General features: G+C 35.8%; 1 protein-coding gene across 5 annotated transcripts; it reads right to left on the bottom strand.

Annotated features, from left to right (window-relative positions):
* Positions 1-3,390: 3,390 nt before the first annotated feature.
* On the bottom strand, positions 3,391-13,136 carry LOC116166286 (cytosolic carboxypeptidase 6). 5 transcript variants are annotated; one of them, XM_031481190.1, is made up of 10 exons: positions 12,993-13,136; positions 10,588-10,835; positions 10,441-10,535; positions 10,159-10,384; positions 9,978-10,107; positions 6,044-6,270; positions 5,905-5,996; positions 5,115-5,338; positions 4,586-5,051; positions 3,391-4,498 (listed from the first exon to the last, which is right to left on the bottom strand). In XM_031481190.1, exons 1-9 carry the CDS (start codon positions 13,009-13,011, stop codon positions 4,591-4,593), a joined length of 1,722 nt encoding a protein of 573 aa, XP_031337050.1. In that variant the 5' UTR covers positions 13,012-13,136; the 3' UTR covers positions 3,391-4,498; positions 4,586-4,590. The 5 variants fall into 5 exon arrangements, with proteins under 5 accessions (XP_031337050.1, XP_031337052.1, XP_031337053.1 ...); XM_031481192.1 differs by lacking the exon at positions 12,993-13,136 and adding an exon at positions 12,768-12,922; XM_031481193.1 differs by lacking the exon at positions 12,993-13,136 and adding an exon at positions 11,411-11,498.
* Positions 13,137-25,153: the final 12,017 nt, after the last annotated feature.

The following is a 25,153-nucleotide window of genomic DNA, read 5'->3' as shown; positions in this document are numbered from 1 at the left end:
GTAGTCAATTTGTTGAATGCAGCTGACGTCATCGACCTGGGGAAACTAGAATCCATTTCCTTTTCTTCTTAAAAACGCCATATATTGCCCGTCTACCTTCTTCACACAGCCGACATAATGAATTTAGAGACAATTTAACTAGATTCGAGAAAATCATCAGGGGCGGACTGGCACGGGGGGGCGGGTGGCGATTGCCACCTGGCCTGTAGATCATAATGGCTCGTTGGAAATTTATAAGTATGTGCTGTATTTAGTTTCTTGCACTATTCATAAATTATTAACACGTTTCTCTAATTGGGGTTGATGTTAGGTTAAAAAATTCTGTTTTAATTGAAGTGTTTTACAATGAATTTATCATTTTTTGTCGTAGCATGAAAGTGCTGAAATACAATGATAGGCGACGCACCTCGTGTGGATTGTATATTTTGTTACTTTTAATTATCAGCTGCAATTTAAAAAAAAACTGTATGGTAATTGATTTTCGAGAAAGGAGTACTTTAAAATGTTTTTGTGGTGCACCTCAGAGCTACCCCCCCGGCACCTTCATTACTACACTAATACTTTAATGGCTTAATGGCCCTTAAGTACCCAGTCCGCCCCTGTGTATAACCTTCCTTTTTTACCAAAATTCGACTACACCAAAATTTCTCGGGAAAACACTTTTTCTTATTAATTTGGGTGCGTAGAACCCAAATCAATTCGTACTTTTTCGATCAGACTTCTCAATCAAAAGTTATAGACTAGAAACCAATTTCGAAAAAAAATTCAAAGGGCTGTAACTTTGGAACTAGTAGCCCAATCTTGGAACTGTTTGAAATTATGGATTCTACAGGCCACATTCTATAAGAAAATTTTTTTTTCGGGTCGATCTGAGACAATTTTTTTTTCGGGGCTCAAAAAAAGGCAGTGTATAACCTTCCTTTTTTACCAAAAATCGACTACACCAAAATTTCTCGGAAAAACACTTTTTCTTATTAATTTGGGTGCGTAGAATCCAAATCAATTCGTACTTTTTCGATCAGACTTCTCAATCAAAAGTTATAGACTAGAAACCAATTTCAAAAAAAAAATTCAAAGGGCTGTAACTTTTGAACTAGTAGCCCAATCTTGGAACTGTTTCAAATTATGGATTGTACAGGCCACATTCTATAAGAAAATTTTTTCCCGGGTCGATCTGAGACAATTTTTTTTATTTCGGGGTTCAAAAGAAGGCAGTGTATAACCAGGGGGCACTGGCCCGGGGGGGCGGGTGGCGATTGCCACCTGGCCTGTAGATCATAATGGCCCGTTGGAAATTTATAAGTATGTGCTGTATTTAGTTTCTTGCACTATTAATAAATTATTAACACGTTTCTCTAATTGGGGTTGATGTTAGGTTGTTAAAAAATTCTGTTTTAATTGAAGTGTTTTACAATGAATTTATCATTTTTTGTCGTAGCATGAAAGTGCTGAAATACAATGATAGGCGACGCACCTCGTGTGGATTGTATATTTTGTTACTTTTAATTATCAGCTGCAATTTAAAAAAAAACTGTATGGTAATTTATTTTCGAGAAAGGAGTACTTTAAAATGTTTTTGTGGTGCACCTCAGAGCTAACCCCCCCCCCCCCATCATTACTACACTAATACTTTAATGGCCCGTAACCTATGCAATTCCACCTGGTCCGCAGTTAGCCAGTCCGCCCCTGAAAATCATCACATTCCAAATTCAAAAAATCAAAGGATATTTTCTTTATCAGACGAATTATCTAGAATCTAGAGTGGGGCCTTCATCTGAACTAATACTTTCTTGGGGAATTGCCCGTTTCTGCATACAAAGATTTTTTGATAAACGATTGAATCAATTTGGGTATTTTTAGGGCATTTACCAACTCATGTTGGAAGGCGTTATTATATGGCCAGTTTCTCCGTCCGTCCGGGGTCTTCACTACTCCTACAGTTTTCGATATATTATTAGTTTGTTCTTTTTGAATTCGGTAGGACACCCGAGTCAAGAAAAATCTTGACGATTAATTTTCTCATGCGCACACTACGCAATGTCAACTTTCTTATTTATAGAGATATTTTTTGAAATCTTACTCAAAGATTCTTCTGGTGTTCTGGTAAAGGCAAACATATCGCATATCGCTGTGCACAATGTTAAGTTTCTTATTGATAAGGTAGGGATATATTTATGCCGTAACTTATTTTCCTTTGTACACATAATTTTTTTTTCATTTTTTAGCTTTATCCTTTGCATCTATCTCTTTCCGCTCAGGGGTAGGTCTTCTTATTCTTCCTACCCATGGGCCACGTTGAACAGTTCTGTTTGGGAAGCGCTTCTGCGCTTCTGGACAACTCTGAATAAAAATGTGAATTTTCAATTTTGGCCTTTGAAATTTATTGCTAATTTTACAACTCTGAAAATAATTCACAATGCATGATTTTATTCATGTTTTTTTTCTTTTATTTTATTGATGATATCTGGGCGCCATCAAGTCGATAAAGGGCTAGTCACCGGCGACAAGGAATTATGTGTCGTGTTCTTTCCAGGAAGTATGATATGCGGAATTCTCTAGAAGCTTTTCGTTTGCTATATAAGCAAATTGAATTGCATTTAATAGAAGTTCCAATATCGATGCCGACGTGATAAATAGCAAAATTCATGCTCATGTTATAAAGTTGCATTGGATTGTATCGTTGTAGAAGCTGAACCTAAATCAATATTAGCATATATTAGTGAGGTGGGTTCTAAAATGCGTTTGTAAAGATTTTCCGATAAATAAGACAGGATTGCTTTATTCTGGTCAGAGAATTGCAGAAGAATGAAACATTTCTGATACAAGCCTTGTGAATAGCGGTAGTTATCCAAAAATAAGCAAAAAAAAACAATCGAAATTTATAAATAATGCGCAGGCAGCTGTTACACAAAGCAAAATAAGGCGCTGGTTTATGGAAACAAAAGAATTATTAACATGAATGAAACGGCATTTTTTATGTTATAAGGGACCTTAGCCCATTAGTTCCAAGGAAAAGCATGACTATGACGTCGGATAAAGATAATGTGACCACATATTAACTAATTAATTTAATTAATTAATGAATTAATGCAGCAGGATTTAATTCATCCGCCACTCACACGCCGAAGGAACATGTGAGCACCGCTTTCAAAAACAGGAGTATAGGAATTTCAGATTCTGGTTGGATGCAAAGCATATAATTTTACAAATATTTTGATAATGTGCTCATCTAAGTTTTTAGACTACAACATAATTCCTCGAACAGTCTTTCTGGATGTACATGCTTCACTACATTTGTATCTTATGGAAACAGAGGAGAAGTGGACGAGGACAAGGATATTATACCAGAATTTGAGCGTGAAAGTTCCTCCCCAGAGAGTAGAGTAGAGATTGTAACAAACCTCTGTTTCCGATTCTGCAAGTGCGGAAGTTCTGCATATTTTTCACTTCCGCTTCTGCTATTTTATAACGAAAATATACCGCAATTTTTCAAATATGGCCAGGTGCGCTCTGTGCTCTGATTGGTAGAACGCGACGGCACGTGACGTGAGACGCGGCGAGGTTTGTCACGAGAGCTGGCCGTCAGACGTGTCGCGACTTGTTTGCCTTTGTTTGCATTCATTCATCTCATTAGTTCGTCGAAATAATTCGTGCGTTTTTAAGTCTTTATGACTAATTATTCTAGTTTTAACCAAATTTATAATAGTATTTACTCCTCCGCTTCTACTTCCGCTTCCGTAAAACATATTTTGTCTTCTACTGTTTCCGCTTCTGCATCACTATAAATACAGCAATAATAACTTTGACCTAGAATGTCCAAATCTGTACACCAATGATGTTAAAAATAATGGGTTGTGATAAAATATAGACTTTGAAGGGGAACTGGAGATATATTTATAACAATAGAAACCCAAAGGTCATGAGAACTTTCATTATAATAAGCAGACAAGGATAATACATAAATAATGGAATGGAATTATGAAGTGTTCATATGCTGGTGTCCAAAACCTTTATGACTCAAGTTTCTTAGGAACAAATTAAGGTTAAGTGGAAGAGCAGCGCATTCTGTGAGCTGAACTTCGCCTCTGAAACTTTACCATTTATTATATTTACCACTGACTCAATAAAGGCATTTGTTATTATTATTATTATTATTATTATTAAATATCAAACATTCGGTTTTGAAGACATACCGTTTCAGTATGTTAAGTCATCAATTATTAAAAATTTGTATAAAACGCTTTATCTGCACATGAATTGTGTGAAAATTACAGACAGTAAGCGAATGTTCTTTCAAAATAGGTAATACCCATATATTAAGGTGCGTATGTATAATAATATAATCGTGTCTGAAGTTTTTAGGAACAATTCCATGCAATGTCGATGTTATACTGATCATTTTTCGCGCATCAGGGTCACTAACAAACTGGATCGCCACACACTTTTGTTACCATTTCCTTGCTCTTGGTCATCGAGATATTAGGAAAACGAATTATCGCTGCAAAAAAGGAATAATTTTAGTTCTCCAAGGCGGCCAGACAAATACACAAGCAAGCTCATATGAGAATCGTATTGCTAAAATTACCAATTTCAATTTTTTCTTTTGGCCGCAGCATCAATTTCGTTTCTAGTAATTAGATTAAAATCTATTATCGATAAACTAGGTTCTGGCATAACAATGTATGTCGTTGGAGGAGGAGACCCAACGCGGCTGCATTTGATCCTACCACCGCCTCCCAACTTCTTCAAGTAATGATCATCACGATCTTGATGAGGTGTTCGAGTGGGACTGAGTTGGTACCTATAACTATGATGCAACTCTTCCCCGGAAGTTTCACTGTCATAATTTACGTCGGTAAAATGCAACATAAAACGACTCCTCGTTGTTTTGGGCCTATCACTATGCCATGAGCGCGCTGTTAACTTGGATCGATGCGTTTTTGGGCGTCGTTTCTTTTCACCCACGTCTGAGGTCAGACTTACTGGAATAGCACCAATGATTTGATAGTACTCCAAAAACGCTTTTCCCAGATTTCTACCACACCTCATATCTTTTTTAAATCAAGGAAAATAAACACCTGATGTATATATGACTACTACCATTTTAAGGATACAACTTTCTTCGTTGTAAGGTATGCACAATTCCGAGCCGTGAGCGTGATAGCCGTAAATTGAAACTTGAAATGTGTAACAATTCACCTTGTTGCTTAACGTGGAGCAAAAGAATCTTCGAGCTGTACCTATTTTATTGACATCCGAATTGAACATTGCATTTGAATGTGCGTAATCATCCGCAGTGTTCGCTAAAAGCTTTGGGAATACAATATGGCGTTCATACCTAAAAGAAAATTCATAATTTTAATGTATTGATCTTTAAAAAAAGTACAACAAAAACATCAATAAACTACAAGAATACATTAAAAAATATCGAACGCGTTTCAACAGCAAGGCGGTCATCACCAGCAAACAACAGTAAACATAGTTGTTCGCTGATGATGACAGCTGCGGAAATCTTCTATACGGCTCAAACAAGAGTAAACCCCTTTAATATTTGAATGGTTAATAGTTGAATGGTATTTTCAGTATGTGTTGTAGAAAGATTCCAAGCTAAATATAAGCAATACATAGATTCCATGCGTCTAGAATAATAATAACAATATCTCTTGATTCCAAAACAAAACAGCTCTTATTTATAATATTAAAAGTAAATGTCTTCGCATAATGTAGGTACAAAAAAGTAAATAAAAGCATCTCAAAAAGACAAAATGTGAACGTCACAGATAAAGCAAGATCTTGTTGTTTTTACCTATATCCCTATGTCTGTGACAGTTGCCTTTATTAATTTTGATTGTATTCATTTCCAGAGGACACAAAATAATTGTAACATACCTATTATACACATACCTATAAACATCCTCGTATGTATTTCCGTAAATGAAGCATCCCTTTAACGTGGTATGTGCGTGAATATCTAAGACAAAATCTAATTGCAGGTCCTAAAAAGGGATTTCTAAAGATGTATCAACAGAACGGCTCAACATACTCTGCCTTTGTCTAATGCAATGATCATATCGATTGTAGCTCTTAAAGTAGGATGCGCCCAAGAAGAAGCTATGTGATAGGAACGGTTTAAATCGAATCCCATTAGTGTACTTCTATAATTTCCTAAAAATACTCCATCTGGATTAAGCATTGGCACTATCTTAAATATCACATGTTCCCTTAACAATGTAGCTAGTGGATGAGAGCTGACTAAGAATTCCAACAAACCTATAAATGAAAATGCATCGTATCCATACATTGGAACGAAATGAACGATAAAACGAAATAATTTTGTTTAACAAACCGAGATTCTAAAATTTGCTTTTCTTCTTTAATTTTTCTAAGCAACCATAACAAATAGACAGATCCATTTGAAAAACAAATCTTAGACTCTAATCAATATAAATATGTTGAGACCAGGCAACACACTAAAAAAGGATTTTAAAGCGCTTTGAAAGGATAAACTCGATATTGGTAGTACCTAATAGTATACGTTTTTTTCTAGACCAATTTTATACCAGACATCTAAAATATTTTTCTTATGTTTATTCATATAATATGCACCTATATAAAAAGCATAGAGCTCACGATCTACGTTGATAATATGTATATGTTACCGTCAAAACCCGATTTCAGTAAAAACTCGAATTTCCTAGGTAAAACCTGTTTTAACTATCCACTTTGGACAATACTAGTTCTGACTAGGTAAACCTATAGAATATCAGTTGGTTCTGGCTTTAACTAAACATAGTTTGGTTTAAACTAGATAAAACCATTGAATAAAAATTAAATTATTAAACATTAAAATGTTCAATGGTAACACTTGAATCAGCACATTTTATAACTACTTTGCATATTTGAGTTTTTTGGTACATCGCAATTCGGTGTTGTAGTATGTGAAAGACCTTATGGGGTAGGGATATTAATTAATAATTTGTGATAACATTCGTAAAACCAAAATTATATTTGCTTTCGTCCACATGCTTACCTTTGTGCCCATTAATTGACTTAATTTTGCTTACCATTTCCGAAAAATCAAAGGAAGGCATCTAATATCTAGGAGGCTTTATATTCGAACATAAGTAGGTACAGTACAATTTTTCGACTATTCCATGTTTTGTTTCAGAACATCTTCGTTTTCGTCAAGAACCGCTCCGATTATATTTCGCAGATCAGCTTTTGCCCTGTCTACATCTGGAGTCGGTGGGAATTATGTTGCCACCTTTTTCCACAGGAAAACGCATAATATTCCTACAAGAATATAGCAATATCCGCGGTACACTTATGCGTATTATAGACGCAATGTTTTAGCCTACTAATATAATTATAAACGTTTTTTATACGAAACTGTGTTTGCTCTACTAAAAAGCTCTACTAACAACGCTATATGATCAAATTGTTAGTGGGTCGTTAGTGCCTATTAGTATACTTTATAACTTGTACTTGTAATCAGCACGACCGCCCGTTTCCGAGAACCCCCCCTTGTGCAGATTTCATACCCTCGTTGAAAGTACTAACGACGGAACAAGTGCTAATCGTTAGTGCCTATCTTAGTGTTAATGGCTGTTAATGGCCTTATCACTTTCAACAGGATGACCGATTTCCAAGAAAACATTTGTGCCATATACCGACTCGACTTCCAATTCGTTCTTGGAAACATTTGCGAGCCAGAACTATCGATATTATAGGACCGATGTGATTGCTAAGCGTTTTTTTTTGTATTTTACACATGGTTTTTGAGTACGACCGCCATGTTGAATTTTTTTAATAAAGATTTGTGACTCTTTGAGTTGCAGAGCGTATCTTTCTTCTTGGATTTGCATTTAGTATGTTGCAAAAGCATTTGAAAAATCCTTACCCACTACCAAGTGGTTGTAAAGTTGCAACATGTTCTTAAACCTATTGCATAAGGACTTAATTTTCGTAGACATTGACTGAATTGAGATCTGTGAAATACTATGGTTGAACCATTTAGCATGTTTTGTTCTGTTAGAATTCATCATCGACAGCCTTCTGTACCACGCTCTTCCAGGGTCAACTCTTGACAGGAAGTCAAACTTATGTTCTCTTTTCTACAGGCGAATGAATCTGATCTGACGTTTTTTTGCGCTATTAGCTTGTTCTTCTAGCCATTTCTTGATGGCCTTAGTAGACTTGTCCAAGAACTTTTCACCACTATAGATAAATTTTAGTCACTACATTTCGATTTCTTGTGATCTTGCATCCAGGTGGTTATCATCTTCTTTATATCCTGGGTGCCTCTTTCGACAGTCGATAGTACCTTAACTTTGAGTGTCGCGGTTGGCCATGCGCCATATTGAAATCTCACTCTCTCTTTCATATTCGCAGTTTTTATATTTTTAACTTTTTGAATATATCATATTTTAATTTGGTCAATGACAGTGAGTCTATTCTGGAAGTTGAGCGTTCTAGCACTTCTTTTTCACTAAACAGTTCTGCCATGTCGCCTGACATAATTATATTGCACATTGAAACTAATTATTGAAATATAAAAAACGCTGAATCTATTTCACTTCAACACAAAGAAACTAGTAATGGCGACTGCCTCACTGGGAATGGTGAAATTAAATACATGCGCGCACAGTTACATGTGCCCAAACAACATCTCTATAAACCACAGTAGATGAGCAAGCGTAATTAAAGTCTTCCTAGAGGTTGATGGGTTTTTTTAAATCAACTATTACTGATACCATTGAATAATAAATCTATTATTCAATGCTGATACTTTTAGTAAGAGTTGACTTTACTTAGACATGCAGTCAACTCTTCCTAACAATCTCTACTTTTCCTGTGTTTTCTGTATCATAGTTAATGCCCTTTACTGGCCATTGGTGCATTTTGGAGGAGCTTCGGTACTTGTGCGTGTTGTGTGCTGTCCAACGGAAAATTATGCAGCACCCACTTTTCCGAATATAGGACCTCTTATTTGACACTTATTGGTAGATGCTGGCTCACCTTTAATTGTTTGCGATTCCAACTCTCTTTCTTGGTATTCGAGTTGGTATGGCAAGCATGAATTAATTATATTGCTTTTAACGAGAGTAGGAAGTCACCATTGTACAAGGGGGGGGGGGGCGTTTTTTGGGAAACGGGCGATCGTCTTGGTACAATTTATAAAGCACTAAGAGGTATTAACGATTAGCACTTGCTCCGCCGTTAGTACCTTCAACGAAGGTAGGAAGTCAGCACTGCACAAGGGAGATCGTTTTCTCGGAAACGGGCGGTCGTGCTTATGCAAGTTCGAAAGCACTAAGAGGCTCTAACGAAGCACTAACGATGAGATCGTGTGCCGTGGGTAGTGCTTTTAATGAGCGTGCCGACTTCACGGATCTGTAATGAACGCACAAGCGTTTAAAGAGTTTCTACACTGTACACATGAGGCAAAGCCCTTGGGACTTCGAAATTCGCAAAAGAGCTTTCATTAATTCGCAAAGATATGACGAACTTAACTATCGTCTGCTCTGGTGCGTCATATGGTACCAGAAAACATTCGCAATGATTCTTTGGATTAATCTCTTTTAAAAATCGAAAATGATGGGATCGACTAGATCGCGATTCACGACATTCTTTATAAATTCAAACACAGGGTTCGAATTCCTTGCAAATGGTTTTGGGCTTTTAGAATGGCAAAGACAAGTTTTATTCTCGACTGGACGAATATTTGGCCTTCTTATTCACAAAGGCTTCAAGTATTCGGAGGGTAGTTTTCTAAAGGGCTTTACATAGTTCTGAATTGAATACTAAACGAGACATTTTCTTATTTCTCTCATATTTTATGACGCATTAACACTCTTTTCTCGTTTTTTTCGCATCAAGGAAAGGTCCTAATACTGGCATTACGCTGACTTGGTCTAATATAAATACTGAATTGGAAAGTATGAACCGTAGTACAGAGATATAGCTAAAATACTTGCCTTGACAGACAAAGCTTGACGGCGATTCACCCGGATGAACTCTTGCTAATACCACAACAACCCTTTTCTTATTTTTGACGCTTGGTATTCCTTTCGATCCAATGGTGATTACGTCTAGCCTTCGTTTTTGCTGGAAAACAGAATATTGAGCTTCTAAGTACTATAGTAGTTCGAAACCTACGATACTATTTCCTAATAACTCCCTTGAAAAGCTCTCGTTTAAATGGGTAGCTTTTGATTCCAAACATGAGAGATAGGCCTGCAGTTTCGAATAACTATAAGGGGCGGCGATGGAAAATTGAAATACTTCATCTTCTCTATCGAACGCAAATGCAAAGCTGAGAACATAATGACCATGGTGTGTTAGGGATCGCTGATAAAACACGTCAGTTTTCGGTATTCTCTGCCTTAAAAGTAAATCATTAACTGATGCTCTGTAATCGTCGTGGCTGAGTAGTAGTACCATTTTGGACGAGTCGATGATTTTACAACAGGGGTCAAATTTTCGTTAAAAACATTTCTATATTTGCTTATGTTGACAATATTGAAAATTACTCTCTAAAAGCCAAAACGGTGATATATCAACTATATTAAAGAAAGCACTAGCTACCTGGTCTTGTTTCACATTGTCCACGGTGAAATTGAACCAAAATCTGAACCGAGGACTGCACGTATCTGGCCTTATAAATAAATCATATTCATATTCATTTATTAAATCTACTCTTCCCAAGTTTCCTGTTTCAAATGAAGCATCAAAGCACAAGTGTCCACGTTTTGCTTTGCCACTATGTCCAGGAGGGCGCATTATTAGTCGGTTCACATTGCCTAAGCCACCTTCCCCATCACTATCTTCGCTGTCTACAACGAAATAGTTATTAATTTATTTGCAACGATGATGAAAAACAATTCCCGCGAGACATTATGCTTTGCAACCCTTGTACTAAAAGTCCTTCAATCCGTCCTAACCCACGTACAAAATTAACAAATCTATCGATTTTTTTCTCGCATATAAAAATAGAAGTGCGATCACATTAATCACATGAATGCGTTTTTCTTGCTGTAGGTACCCCTTTTTGATTTATATGCCTACTATAAGGGCAAGTATCTAAATTAACTTACCGCACCAATTTAAAATTTTAATCTAGTTATACCTTCAAGATTACGCTGGTATATGCTTGTAAATTCAAGAGGGTCGCAGCCCTGCATCACTTCTGTCTTCTACGAATTTAGAAAATTACATTAAAAATAGCACATTCGTGTTTACAAGCACCGTAACAACTGAACAAACCGTTTTATACACACTTCGCGTATATATCGCATGTAATCAGAAATAGAATCTCTTGTCGGACTTTTAATATAATTGCTAGGCAACCCTAATTAACCTTTGTAAATAATTGCAACAATTTTAAGTACGCCATGTATGCCATTCTTACCTACTTTACATGCAAGAGGAATTTAATGAATGCGTTCTGTACTTTTACAACAGACAGTTGACGCGTTTGTTACATCGCAATAATCCTAGCTACCTCGAGATTTAATTTGATAAAATTGTTTATACGGAAGATTTTGATAAAATCCGGAGCCCGTGCGCTTGTAATGGAAATACGTCACAGTCCAGCTAGAAATTGTAGATTTGTAAAATTATGAATTTCATTTGAATCCTCTTTTCTGCGCTAATTGTGTTGCCAAAATATGCTAACCTACTCGTATGTATTCAAAGTTTTGGCAATATGTCAGATGATATTATTCTTGTCACCTTATTAGATCTAAACCATTAGATAGGTAACAGTTCTTAAAATCGTGATTAATTTCATGGTCATTACGCACCTAAAAATACGAAGCAAACCTTTTGGTCCCGAATGATTCCAACAGATTTAGGCAAAATCGTAAAATTCGTATTTTAGACGAAAAGACGGCTATTTTTTGGGAACCCCACAGGTCGGAATCTTCTCTCATAAATAAACCCACACAAAGTTATAAGTGTAGGACCACCGTGCGTTTGACCTTTGACCTTGCTCTAGGAGGTTGATCCTCAAAAGCTCACAATCTAATCACTTCCTATCTGTATACCAAATTTGAGCTTTATATAGCAACATAATAAATCATAAATTTAGATCACCGGAACCCCTCAGGGGTGTACGACGGATAAGAAGCTCAAAGATCCTAGCGTAGCTGTACACGAGTAAACAGATCCTTAATCATCTTTGACCATAATTTAAACACATTAGGATTAAAGGCTAACAATGCAATAAGATGCAACTCGAATCAGCTGAAATTGAGAGAAGGCAAAACAGCAACAGTCGAATCCACCCCAAAACTGTTGTGCCTTAAAAGTAACCAACGTTTCCTATATAGGGGTAACAATAAATGAAAATTTAAGCTGGACCTCTCATATTGACCAGGTCTATTCGAAACTCAGAAGTTCAAGCTCCGTAATCGTCTGTATGAGACCAATCTCATAGCAATCTGCTGCGTTCATATGCACAGACCATCAACGCTCTTGTCTATTGATGGTCGTACGAACGGTCGGAAGGACGGACGGCCGACTGGACGTTCAGGCGTTTTTAATAAAGTACCTATCTCGCAATAGTCGCCCTACTAAATAAACACAATATAGAATCGCAATTTTTCAAAAAAACACTGATATTTTTTGTCCATTTCATGTACAAATTAAGTCCAGTGACCGCATGGGGCATTCCTTACCATAAAAAAGGTCTAAACGATGTCTACTTCATTATTAAATCATTCAAAAGTTATTTTTCTGTGCAGAATTTATTAAATCTTACTCACATAACTGATACTAATACTAGGGCGGTCCTTTTCTCACATGTGATCCCTTCGTATTGCGCTTATACGAATTTTGAATTCCCACAATCGCGTTATTAAAGATGACATTAGATGAATAACATTTCATATGGATTAAATATCAATATCAAATGTTGTATCAGAATTCATATTCGCGCATCAGTATAATCACTAATCACATAGTCAATAGTGAAACACGTACATACGTACCATCACCAAAATCACCCATGCCCTCTCCAATCGCGAGATAGGCAAAGCGTCAAATAAGACACTTTAATTTAACGATAAAACACGCAACCATTCGAATTTGGAACAACCGATATTCGATTAAACATCTCTCCTGTATTGACGATGATGGTGCTTACAACTTCCCAAATGTTACTAGTTCCTTAAATCACGTTGACAGTTTTTTCCTGGTGGTTTGGTCGATATTAATATAAATACGTTGCTATTTTCGTTGCTATTTATATATTAACGCCCCTTTCTCTTTTTTAAGGAAGGACTAAGAAGCTTGAGGAAGTTGTCAAACAAAAAATCCCCCAAGACAATAATTTGGCTTTCTACTTTATTTTCTTATAACAACCGTGATATTACTGCATTTAAATATGCCGAAAGTTTGAGGGAGAAACTATAAAATCATTAAATAAACAATTGTTTGTGTATATTAAATTGTAAAATATTGAAACTGAATTAGGTATGAATTGATGGGTTTGCGGGGTTGGAGTGATGGAACATACTTTATTTAAGCAATCTGGGTAGTATGTGGGATCATTTCTGGGCCTCAGTTGAGTTGGCCTTCGCCCACCTGGTGGTGCTCTTTAAAACGTGCGTCCAGAATGGGGGCGTATCTTCAGAACCTGTAATCGTACAGAGTATTGATTTTACATTCATGCTCTTTGTTTTCTCAGATGCAACAAAAAAATCTCATTTCCTCGTGGAAATCGAGGTTAAAAGTACAGACCATTTTCATTTAGTCAAGAAGTAATTTTCCTCATATAGTTTCCATAGTACATTATAAGACTCAAAATTAAATGCTTTTATTTTGTATTTGGCAATTATATACCTACATATGAAAACCGTTTTGACGTTGTAGTCGTTGATCAATACTCTCGGTTTACTTTTGCGTAGGTAGTACATATACTAAGTACCTTAAGTTCAAAAAATTAGTATAATAAATGCAACTAGGCATTAGTGTGATAAAAACCCTACAGTAAAACAATCGCATTCAGAAATGAGCACAAACAAAACTGTAAAAACTTATGATAAGCTGAAACTCAAAAATTAATGGTATAATATAAATATCTAACAAATGTTAATTAACTTAATTACACTCTTTCCAAAAGTAAGTATACTCCAGAAAACGTGGAAGTGTTTTCGGAAAATTATGAATCGTAAAGTGATTTTCAGAAATGACCATATATATTTCAAATTAATCATTCATCATTCATTATTCATAAATAATTATTTGTATTTCAATATCAATTGATAGTAGGTAATGATGAATGCTAGAATATATTTCGGAAATGGCTATTAAGTATATCAGACGTTGCCAGATGTAATTCGGAAATAATAAGCATTTGTAATTCCGAATTCCAAGTAATAAATTAGAGCAGTGCCTTTTTGTAAGTATGGATGGGTACCATCTGATCTCTAAAGTAAATTTACTTCCAAATTACAGTTGTTACGTAAAGTACATCTGACCAAATCATAATTTTTGAATTACCAAAAATAAAATACTCACTATTGTTACTTCACTTGATGAATACAAGTGATTATTCTTTAATTATTTATAACTAGTCTGAAATATAAGATCATTGCGGAAAATCAATTTCCAATTTGAAATACAATTGCTGTTTTTTTAAGTAAATTTAAGCCGAAAGTTACAGTATTAATTTGCATTTGAACAAGGAATCTTCAATGTAACATTTGGAAGCGTCTGTGAGCCGATGTACCAATTATCTTCCGAAACATTTAGTTAATATCGGTTATGAAAACTGCGGTAACAGTGAAAAAATGTTCTTCTGTAACTTTGGCCCGGAAAGCGTTTATCATTGTGTTCTTTTGGATCCTTTGCACAACCACTCCTACTTCTATGCACTTTCGAAGGAAATTAGAATTAGAAATCTATTTTCTAGTAACGAAAATCTTAGAAATGCTTGGGGGAGTGTATCGCCGAAATTAGTTTCCGAATTTCTGAAAGGTAGATACAATAAATTGCGCGGTTGAATCCCTTGTAGTGGTAGCTTTGAATTGTTCTTCACATTTCAACATCAAAAAAGAAAACTTTTGCGAATTTTTCCAAACGTCAAGAAATAAGGTTGTCGGTGTTTACAACAGTAAAAACATAATTTGGGGTTGCCGCGATTGACCACACCAAAAGACAGAGAGCTGTTGAAAGTATAATACCAGATCATAATATGTATTTCGCGACTCGTATAGGAAATTCCAGATCTTCTAGATTTTTATATTACTAATGTCATATCTATGGAACATATAACTTTTAGTAATATCATGAGATGCTGAAATAGAAAAAAATCTAATAGCAGGGAAGACAACGGCCAGGGGGAAGTGGTAACAAAGTCAAGCTCCATCAGATAAAGCTGCATGTAACAGAACCATAAATAAAAGAGCGGAAATCAAAAACCCCAGAAAGTAGGCACTCCAAAACTACCAGTAAGATCAGCAAAGGCACCTATCATACCAGTACCACTTTTAAAGATTCAGTCATAGAACAGCTCTTTGCAGTATACCTTTTGGAAGTTTTTACTCCAGAAGATAAACAACAAAGAAAACACCTACCTAGATTTGGCTTTGGAGACAGTCGTGTAGGGTTTTAAATTTTAAATGGATATATGAACCAATTGTTTTGGGCGGACTGCGGCGCGTCCGAGGACATGATCTTTTTGTAACCATTTCTAGACCTTTAGCGGATGCGTCTCACGACCGCTGCCATTCATCCAAGACCAAAGTTTTTATATGGAACTTGGCGGCCGAAAAGAAGGAGAAGTTGTAGAAATGCAGTCATTAAGCAGGGTCCAGGTGCGGGTCCTGCGGATAATACTGCAGAGGAAAATGAAGAAGGGGATGCTTATGGCAAGAACGCATAAGAAATCGTTGGGTACCGTTCTGGGAGAGTTCTGGGAGATTACATTTTACGCGCGTGTATTTGTAAAATAGATGAAGCAGAATTTTAAATTTTGGCTAATTAAGAGCAACGCTTGACGACGGAGAGCTTGCGATCTGTTATTAGTCCCAGGTACAACTTGAATTCGAAAATTCTGCGAACTGACCAGTTGTGTAGGGGTAGGCGGGAACTAAAAACACGTACCTACTTTGTCTTGTCTACTGAGACAGACAGTTTGTTTATTTGTTACTGCCCGCCCAATCCGTCAGTCGTTGGAGTCATATGGCCCATAGGGACATTCTTCCCTCCAGGTCGCGACTGTTGCTAGCGGTCAGCGGACACGGTGATAGCAATGTCGTCCGCATAGGCAAAAATATCTACGTTGGGGGTGCGGTAGGTCTTGTCCGAGCAAAGAGTCACCATAGCGTAGGACCCAAGATGGAGCCTTGGGGGCAACATTTACTCAAACATTTAGAGACCGAGTACCTATATCGAGCGATCCTTCTTAAGATAACAAAGCATAATAATAAAAACAAATTCTCTTCAGTTTTGCAATGAAATCATATTAAAATTAACTTTCGATAAAATGAAAATATACGTTCTTCTTCGAAATATTTCAATTTTGGGCCTTGCTATTTGAAAACGATCAGTGAAGCACGAAAATTACTAGATATCTCACCTGTTTAAACAAAGGAAGTGACACAAATGCACAAAAACCGCATGAGTAATTAAGGAAACATATTAACTCGTTAAATTTTGTGGTGTGGTAAAAAGACGATAATTTTTATTTGATAGTGAGAAAATGTAGGAGCATATTAGGTATACATAATTAACTATAGTTCGATAGTGATCATGAAAAGCGAAGAAGAGCAAATGCCCCTTTTGCTCGCTTATGGTAATCCGGGCTCCGTGCGCCAGATAAAGTACTTTCCAAAACAAAAGGAGGCACAACTACATTCACAAAATACAAACACTAGTAACTTAAAACAAGGAAAACGCATTTCCACATTAATGATCACTTTTCCGAGAAAAATGAGTAAAGTAATTTAACCAAAATGATGCCAAACCGTTATTTGAAAAGCGCATTCTGTCCTGCGTCTACGAAAATTGAGTCTAAGCACATACACTATCCATTTTTTGACATCTTTGAGTGACAGTTAAATTTCAGAACGAATGGTACCTACACAAACAATAAAGTTATGACATGTGCAATCCTTAAGATAAAGATTTGATAGTGAAATCGTCGTATGGACGGAACGGCCGGACAAAGTGGCCACAATAGCGCTTTTTTTTATTTTTGTGGAAATACGCTAAAAAATAACGAACAAACCCGGAAAAAACAAGAAATTGTTCATTATATGTTTTTGTATGATTGATGTGGATTGTATTACTTCAACTAGGACCATATTTCTAACAAAGCGGCCGAAATCCAAATATTGGATACGCAGCTATTGTATTCTTTTGGAATGAGAATTTACATAATACCTACAACTGATGAATAAATAAGGAAGTAAAAAGATTTGTATATGCGTTAATTGCCTAGGCTTCATCCTATTCGCTCTTGAGATACGCTCGAAAACAAAATTTGTATTTTCAATGCTTAATACACAATTTTGATAACAAAAAAATCCAAAAAACTAGTCAATTTAGATAGAGAAAGGAGACGCGAATTACTAAAATTGCTAATGATAAAAATTGGAGAATGTTCAGCCTTTGACATTAAAACATTAAATGATCAATACTCAAAAATACATCTCACATGTATTACTGAAAATTTTGTGAACTCCCTAGATACGTACTTACAAAGGATAGAAATAAATAACTTCGATGCTTATTTTGTAGTAGGGGATATAAAGAACGATATACTTAACAATGAACAAACTACCAATGATTATCTATATGTAAATAGTACCAATTACTTAGTAATAAGCCTCAACCTGGGTTGAGGTGAATTTTTCATCTGTAGCAGAGATGGGAATTACCTTAGACCAGTTTCGAGCATTCTGTCGGCTACTCCAAATTAGGTTTTCCTGCAGTTTTCCTAATTCGTAAGGTAAATACCGGAGTAGTATAGAACAACTTAAGACCTTCTGCAGGGGCACCTCTAAAAAAAGCATGTTGAGGGCCCAGAACAAGAGAGGGATAATAAATAAAATAAAAATAAATCTACTCGTGACCAGAATAATTTCATGAGCTGTATTGATAATATAATATATTGTTTAAAACAAAACCAACAAATTTACAAAACTTAGCGCAACGCCATCGTTGTAGACGGCAATATTACTATTATTGCTTGTTTCGCCAGTAGCTAACCTTATAAAATACATTAACTATAATTAGCTGATAGAAGACCTCATTTTCATGCACGACTGGGAAAGTTTTAAGTTTTCAAGAGAAAAGCACCCGCATATGATAACATTAATACAAAAATCTTGACATTAATTGGTAATGAAATTGCAGAGCCCTTGGGCCATCTTATCAACTTTATTTTTGAAAAGAGCGAATAGAATTTAAAATGCAGTCGAACGGAGGCATAGAACAAACCACAAATTATTGACATATTTTGGTCCTAACAACTCCCAATTTGCTTACATATGATATTATGAGCGAATAATCAATTCCGATTTAGGAGAGGACTCTCGAATAACAATGCCTTTAAGAGAGTAGTAGGAGAATTATATCATTTAGTAGACGCTCTGGCATACTGTTGAGCAATAACAATTATTAAATACATTACAAAACTTGGGTATCTGAGGAAATACGTTAAACCCGTTTACCAGTTATCTGAATAACAGAAAACAACAAGAAGTGCTGAAATGTGGTATACCGCAAGGTACTATTGTGGGGCCCACATTATTTACTATTTATAGTAGGTACTGCATGTAAAATGATTAGTTTCGCTGAAGATACTGGTATTTCTATATTCATCAAACTTATGGAATGGCCTAAGGCAGGAAGCAGGAAAGGATCTAGACGTAATATTTAAATAACATAAAAAGGTGACATTAAACTCAGACAAAATCTTTTACGTGCGATACGTACGATAAATTGTCGTTTAACTTTCAATGAAGGCGAGCGACGTTACGGAGATAGAAGAGCGCGAAGTACGATCCCCGTTGTGGCTTCACAATTTCGAACGTCGACTGGTAACCAGAGTGGACCGAGGGCTCTCGGCCTTCCTTTCTAAGTTATCCGCGCAAGCTCAGCTGTTGTCATGCCGGTATGGACAATCAACCAACCTACCAATAAATGGAAATAAACATCGGTAAAGTAGATAAAAATAATCGTATGCTTGGCCACGTTATATGGACATCAGGAACAAAAATAAGTCTATATTATTTATACAACATGAGTACCTACTCGCCTAAAACGCGCTGAAGTTTTTTATGTACTGCAGTGTATACATTAGAAAATGTTTATAAAATCTACCCAAGCGTAACAAATTCGATACAATCAATTAAAAGATTTCGAAAGTGGCACTAGGTAAGTGCCGACAGAAGTGACTATGTACTTCTTTTTCTCTCACAATCCTTCGCTCCCTCCTTTTTGCCTCCCGAGGAAAAAAAGCGCGCGCTCGAGAGGTTCGAACTCGCGTCATCATAATCGTAAGGCGGCAGTTGCGCTACGCACCGTCACATTAAATATTAAATATCGCTTATAAAGCGACAAACAAGTACGTATAATAAATAATAATATTAAATTAATTTCATTTATTCCGAAGCGTTTAACTACATTTAAAATGTGTATATTAGTCAATTTCAAAACCACATCGATGATTTTAATGTGATATTTCCTTTCAAATAGTCGAATGCGCTTTAAATAATTGTGGCCCGATAGTCAATGTAGCTAAAGAACAATAGCGAGCTTTCTGTTCATACCAATTTCTAACGCGATCGGACGTTTTTAATCAAATGTATCGTGCATATGAACAGACAGACAGACGGACGGACAGACAGAAAGCAATACACAATTATAAACGATCTCAAGGAACGTTAAAAAACAGTAGTACTAGTATAATTATAAACAACAACAAATATTAAACAAAGAATTGATATTATGGACAGTGGCGTCGTCTAAGCATATAATTTCAGGAATTGTGTATATAATATACATATAAGTAGTACCAAAAAAACATAAAAGAAAAACTATAGATAAAAAATACGAAAAAAACACATTTAAATATAACTCGGCACTTGATAATAAATGCCAGTTCATAAATAAATGACAAAGTTTATATATTCAAATACATAATTTATTTTTAAACATTAAATTATTTGGTCTTACTATTCCGCAAGTAAGCTGTTACATTTTCTGTTTTTTTGACGAAGTATGGTATTATAACTGATAGCTACTGTTTGTTATGCCGATCTTCTTTTTAATAAGTTGTAAGGATACACAGGTTTTTCGTTATTAATTAGCTTATAAAAGGATATAGTAAATAAATACTTAATTCTGCATTTATTGTTTCAATGATTATACCTATGCAATGTGGTCTCGAAAGGGAAACGAAAGCATGCATTTTGCACTTTCTACAGTTTATTTTTTTCGGCGATTGCCACCTGGCTTGTAGATCATAATGGCCCGTTGGAAATTTATAAGAATGTGCTGTATTTAGTTTCTTGCACTATTAATAAATTATTAACACGTTTCTCTAATTGGAGTTGATGTTAGGTTGTTAAAAAATTAAAAAATTCTGTTTTAATTGAAGTGTTTTACAATGAATTTATCATTTTTTGGCGTAGCATGAAAGTGCTGAAATACAATGATAGGCGACGCACCTCGTGTGGATTGTATATTTTGTTACTTTTAATTATCAGCTGCAATTTAAAAAAAAACTGTATGGTAATTGATTTTCGAGAAAGGAGTACTTTAAAATGTTTTTGTGGTGCACCTCAGAGCTACCCCCCCGGCACCTTCATTACTACACTAATACTTTAATGGCTTAATGGCCCTTAAGTACCCAGTCCGCCCCTGTGTATAACCTTCCTTTTTTACCAAAATTCGACTACACCAAAATTTCTCGGGAAAACACTTTTTCTTATTAATTTTGGTGCGTAGAATCCAAAACAATTCGTACCTTTTCGATCAGACTTCTCAATCAAAAGTTATAGACTAGAAACCAATTTCGAAAGAAAATTCAAAGGGCTGTAACTTTTGAACTAGTAGCCCCAATCTTGGAACTGTTTGAAATTATGGATTCTACAGGCCACATTCTATAAGAAAAATTTTTTTCCGGGTCGATCTGAGACAATTTTTATTTCGGGGTTCAAAAAAAGGCAGTGTATAACCTTCCTTTTTTTACCAAAAATCGACTACACCAAAATTTGTCGGGAAAACACTTTTTATTATTAATGTTGATGCGTAGAATCCAAACCAAATCGTACTTTTTCGATTAGACTTCTCAATCAAAAGTTGTGGACTAGAAACAAACCAATTTCGAAAGAAAATTCAAAGAGCTAACCCCCCCCCCCCGCTACCATCATTACTACATTACTACTTTAATGGCCCGTAACCTATGCAATTCCACCTGGCCCGCAGTTACCCAGTCCGCCCCTGAGGATCGTCAATAAACGGCAAATGTGTAAAATTATGGTACCTACATGAAAAAAATAGATTTTTGCCATAACTTTTTTCTTAAGCGACACAAAAAAAATTCTTTTTTTGGTGCAACCCTCGACACCATAACGAACCAAATAGCGAAAAAAATAGAACAATAGCTCTTAAGATAAAGAACTAGTGGCGTCCAGACGGGCGAACGGGCGGACAGACGGACGGACGGACGGACGGACGGACAGACGGACGAACAAAGTGGCCACAATAGCGCATTTTTTTAAAATTTTTGTGGAAATGCGCTAAAAAAGGCTATCCAAATAAAGCCAGGGCCTACTGGACCACTTTAAAATTTTTACATTCATTTAGCTACCTAACTACAGAAAATTGACTTTTCTCGATAACGGTCGCAGATTACAAGAGACCAAAATGTTACTAAACAAATCTGAGAAATTAATTTCTTATTTTACAATGTACAAGCGGGGCGCCGACAAAAGTTCGGAGGTAGAAATGGAACACGACCTCTGAAACAAACATCATCCTGTAGATTCTCACTAATATTGTAAGCCCTTCAGCGTAACTTATATTCCAAGTTTGAGCTCAAAAATTGTATAACAAATCGTGAAATTATAACACCATGTAGGAAGCGTTTGCGGACGTATATGTTTATATGAACTTTTAGTCATAAAATAAGCCGTAGAATTAGCAATACGCAAACCGCAATGTGAAATGCCACAAGGAAGGACAGCAATAAACAAAATAAGTCCTAAAATAATATATATGTAGTATATCATCATGTAGGGATTATACTGAAGAAAAAATAAATATATATTATTATTCCGTTTTACTTCTTTGCGAAATTATTGTATTGGCATACTTAATTACTTAGGTACTCAAGAGGAGCCTCACTAGGTGTTTGGTTGTGTGTCACTAGTTTGTGCGCTAGGTACAGTTAAAGAGCCTAAAGGAAGCTCTGGTCTGAAGAGATTGCGTATTCTATTGCACCCCCCTACACCAATTTCTCAGGATACCGTGAAGTATTTCAATAAAATGTCCATTTTCATTTTTATACTGTTAAATTTAACTTTTGCAAAATAGAGTTCAGTTAGTTTTTTGTAAAGAATTTGGGATAAATTGGAGAGAATGTTCCGGTGTTATAAATTGCAAGTAGTAAATGAATGACCCAGAAGCGTAGGTAGGTGTGTACTGTAAGAAGGGTAGCATTTGAGAGAGTTTGCTTTGCTCAGGTGTTTTGGTGTCAAGTATAGTCGAGGTAGCATGAATGGTAGTGGCGGCGTCGGCGTCGGTGGTAGGGCCTATGCCCGGGGCCAGGGATAAACGCGCGCGCAATTTATCGACCCCATTTCAACCCCTGGCCGACACCCTCCGCGCTATGCAACACCATTTAGTTATTGCACTCTCTGAATAACACTTGTGTTACGTTTGGTAGTGTACGTTATGTAATAATATCATTCCTTGCATAATTACTTATTAATAATAATTCTTACTACTATTGTCTATATTTAATCAATAGTATAAAAATATAAATTATTTAAATATTTATTAACGGTTTCATAAATAAGTTAAATTATTGTACTCTAGTTTGCTTAATACCTGCATCGTTAGATATTATTATATTTAATCATCTTTAAAATAAGTGCAATCCTTTTTACTCATCTGTTTCAAACATCAAACAAGGTACTCTATACTACACCTCCTCTAAAGTACATAAAATACGTCCATCTACTCAAACTTATTAAACACTATATTCTTTCCTACCAGTACCTTCTTGTTCTATTTGTGAATACGGAAGAATAAATAAATTAGTTAAAAAGTTCTCAAATATTGTGCGGAAGGTTTCTGAAAACATCGTTTCAATTTTTACTTAAGGGTGAGTACTTTTCGCACACAATTAACTGCTTTACCTACACAACTTTGATTTTTGTAAATCTTTTATCCCATTTGCACATGATAATGATTATTCTGTTGCCGGTAGCATAGGCTGGAAGCTCGCGCGGGGGTTGCAAGCTTTCGAAGGGAGTTGGCGCCGATCAATACCAGCACCAGCCTGGCCAAAGCTTTACCTCTTAGGACTACCATTAATGCATTATTTTGTGTTCTTTTTAACCCTTTTTTAGATTTGAAACTTCTCGCACACAAAAAGAGCGGCGCGGAATTTGTCTCGCTATCTCCTAATCTATTAATAAAAACTAGAGCAATTTGAGATGATTACATCTTTACAAATTTCGGAAGCAAAATAGAATGTAATTTTTTATTTCTGGGGTGGGGTTTTATTTTTGTAACTTAATTTGCCATTCATTGAATAGGTACTAATTTGAATGAGATTGTATTTATATAATGAGAGATCGTCTTTATTGTGTGTTTCTAAATTTCGATAAGTCTCGAGACTGAAATACTTTTCGAGCAGGTAAAGAATGTACCTTTTCAAGGTTTTTGACCGTGACCCATTTCGAAATCAACGAACTTTGGTAATGAGTTGGTACCTAGTAGGTGTACAAAAAACTACAATTGCAGTTCCTTTTTCAGTTTATCGAATTGTTTGTATAATGACCATAAGGATGCAGCTGGTTTTAATTCGGGTACTGAAGGGAAGTGTGACCATTCTAATTAGGTAAATGTTGGCGTGTGTGTTTTTTTTTGTTGTGCAGAAAAATCGAGTATTTGAATATTATCGGGGATTTAGATCGGATGTATAATGAGAAATTCGGTGGTGTCGAAAATTTATGTGTACGTACGTGTGTGTACGTTGTAAATGAATAAAGGGGGTTAATGGCCTCGCCGATGCTTCTTAACTAGACTAGTCTGGCATCAGTCGATTAAAGTTAGGGGGTTGAATGCCTATTGTGAGATTCAGCTGTTAGTAGCGGTACAATTTTCCCTTGGACGTATATAGTTATAGAGAAAGATGAACGTATTTTATCAAAACGCGAATATGTAATAATGTTCCTGTTTGCAAGGGGGTGTCCCGCTATCACCCTACGTCCAAAATGACCATATGGCACGTGGACACGCGTGGCGAATAAAACACACATTGCCAATTTTTGAGGGAGAAATTAAACATGAATGAAAAATTTGAAGTCTTCAAAACCGGCCTCGTTTAAAGACCCGTGCAGATTAAAGGGAAAGTTGTAATTTATTTAAGCAGTAGGTAATCTAAATGTTATGAAAATCTGGGAATTTAAAAATAAGCTAAAAATAAGAGTAATTTGCGTTTAGTTCTGTACTTATATCTTAGTAGCGCATGCGTGTAATACAGTATGAGACAAACCCACCATCGTCTTCGCTTAGGAACCGCTTTGTATTAACTAAAGCCAGACAGGATGGCAGTATAGTTTTGTGGGTAGTGGCTAAGGTGCTCTAACTTTTTAATTTTTGAGTTTTTTTTCTTTTTTCATTTTGATTTGGTTTTGGATTTCGGTTATATCGATAAAATTGTTTATTAATTAATGGTTCAGTTTAAAAAGTGCGCTCCGCGGGTGCTTAACGTGTTTGTTTGGATTTATTTATTGTTTGGGTACGTAAATATTATTTACAAATACATTATTTATGTTCCTTTAAAGCCGCCGGTATTTCATTCACCCTCGCAAAACAATCCACGTTTTCGGCACGAGAAAATGTGTAATATTTATTTTACTTAAAATACACATTTCTCGACAAAACTCAAAGATTTCCCACT

The sequence above is a fragment of the Photinus pyralis genome, unplaced genomic scaffold (assembly GCF_008802855.1).
Source record: "Photinus pyralis isolate 1611_PpyrPB1 unplaced genomic scaffold, Ppyr1.3 Ppyr1.4_LG3a, whole genome shotgun sequence".
NCBI lineage: Eukaryota > Metazoa > Arthropoda > Insecta > Coleoptera > Lampyridae > Photinus > Photinus pyralis.
This window is presented reverse-complemented; position numbering and strand designations above follow the sequence as displayed.

What these genes read in the sequence shown, in the direction of transcription:
- LOC116166286 (XM_031481189.1), bottom strand. Translation starts at nt 11,183, where the DNA reads ATGCAGGGCTGCGACCCTCTTGAATTTACAAGCATATACCAGCGTAAT. An exon ending in ATACCAGCGTAATCTTGAAG is followed by an intron (nt 10,836 to 11,128) that starts GTATAACTAGAT and finishes ATTTCGTTGTAG; the next exon opens with ACAGCGAAGATAGTGATGGG. An exon ending in AGTTATTAGGAAATAGTATC is followed by an intron (nt 10,108 to 10,158) that starts GTAGGTTTCGAA and finishes TCTGTTTTCCAG; the next exon opens with CAAAAACGAAGGCTAGACGT.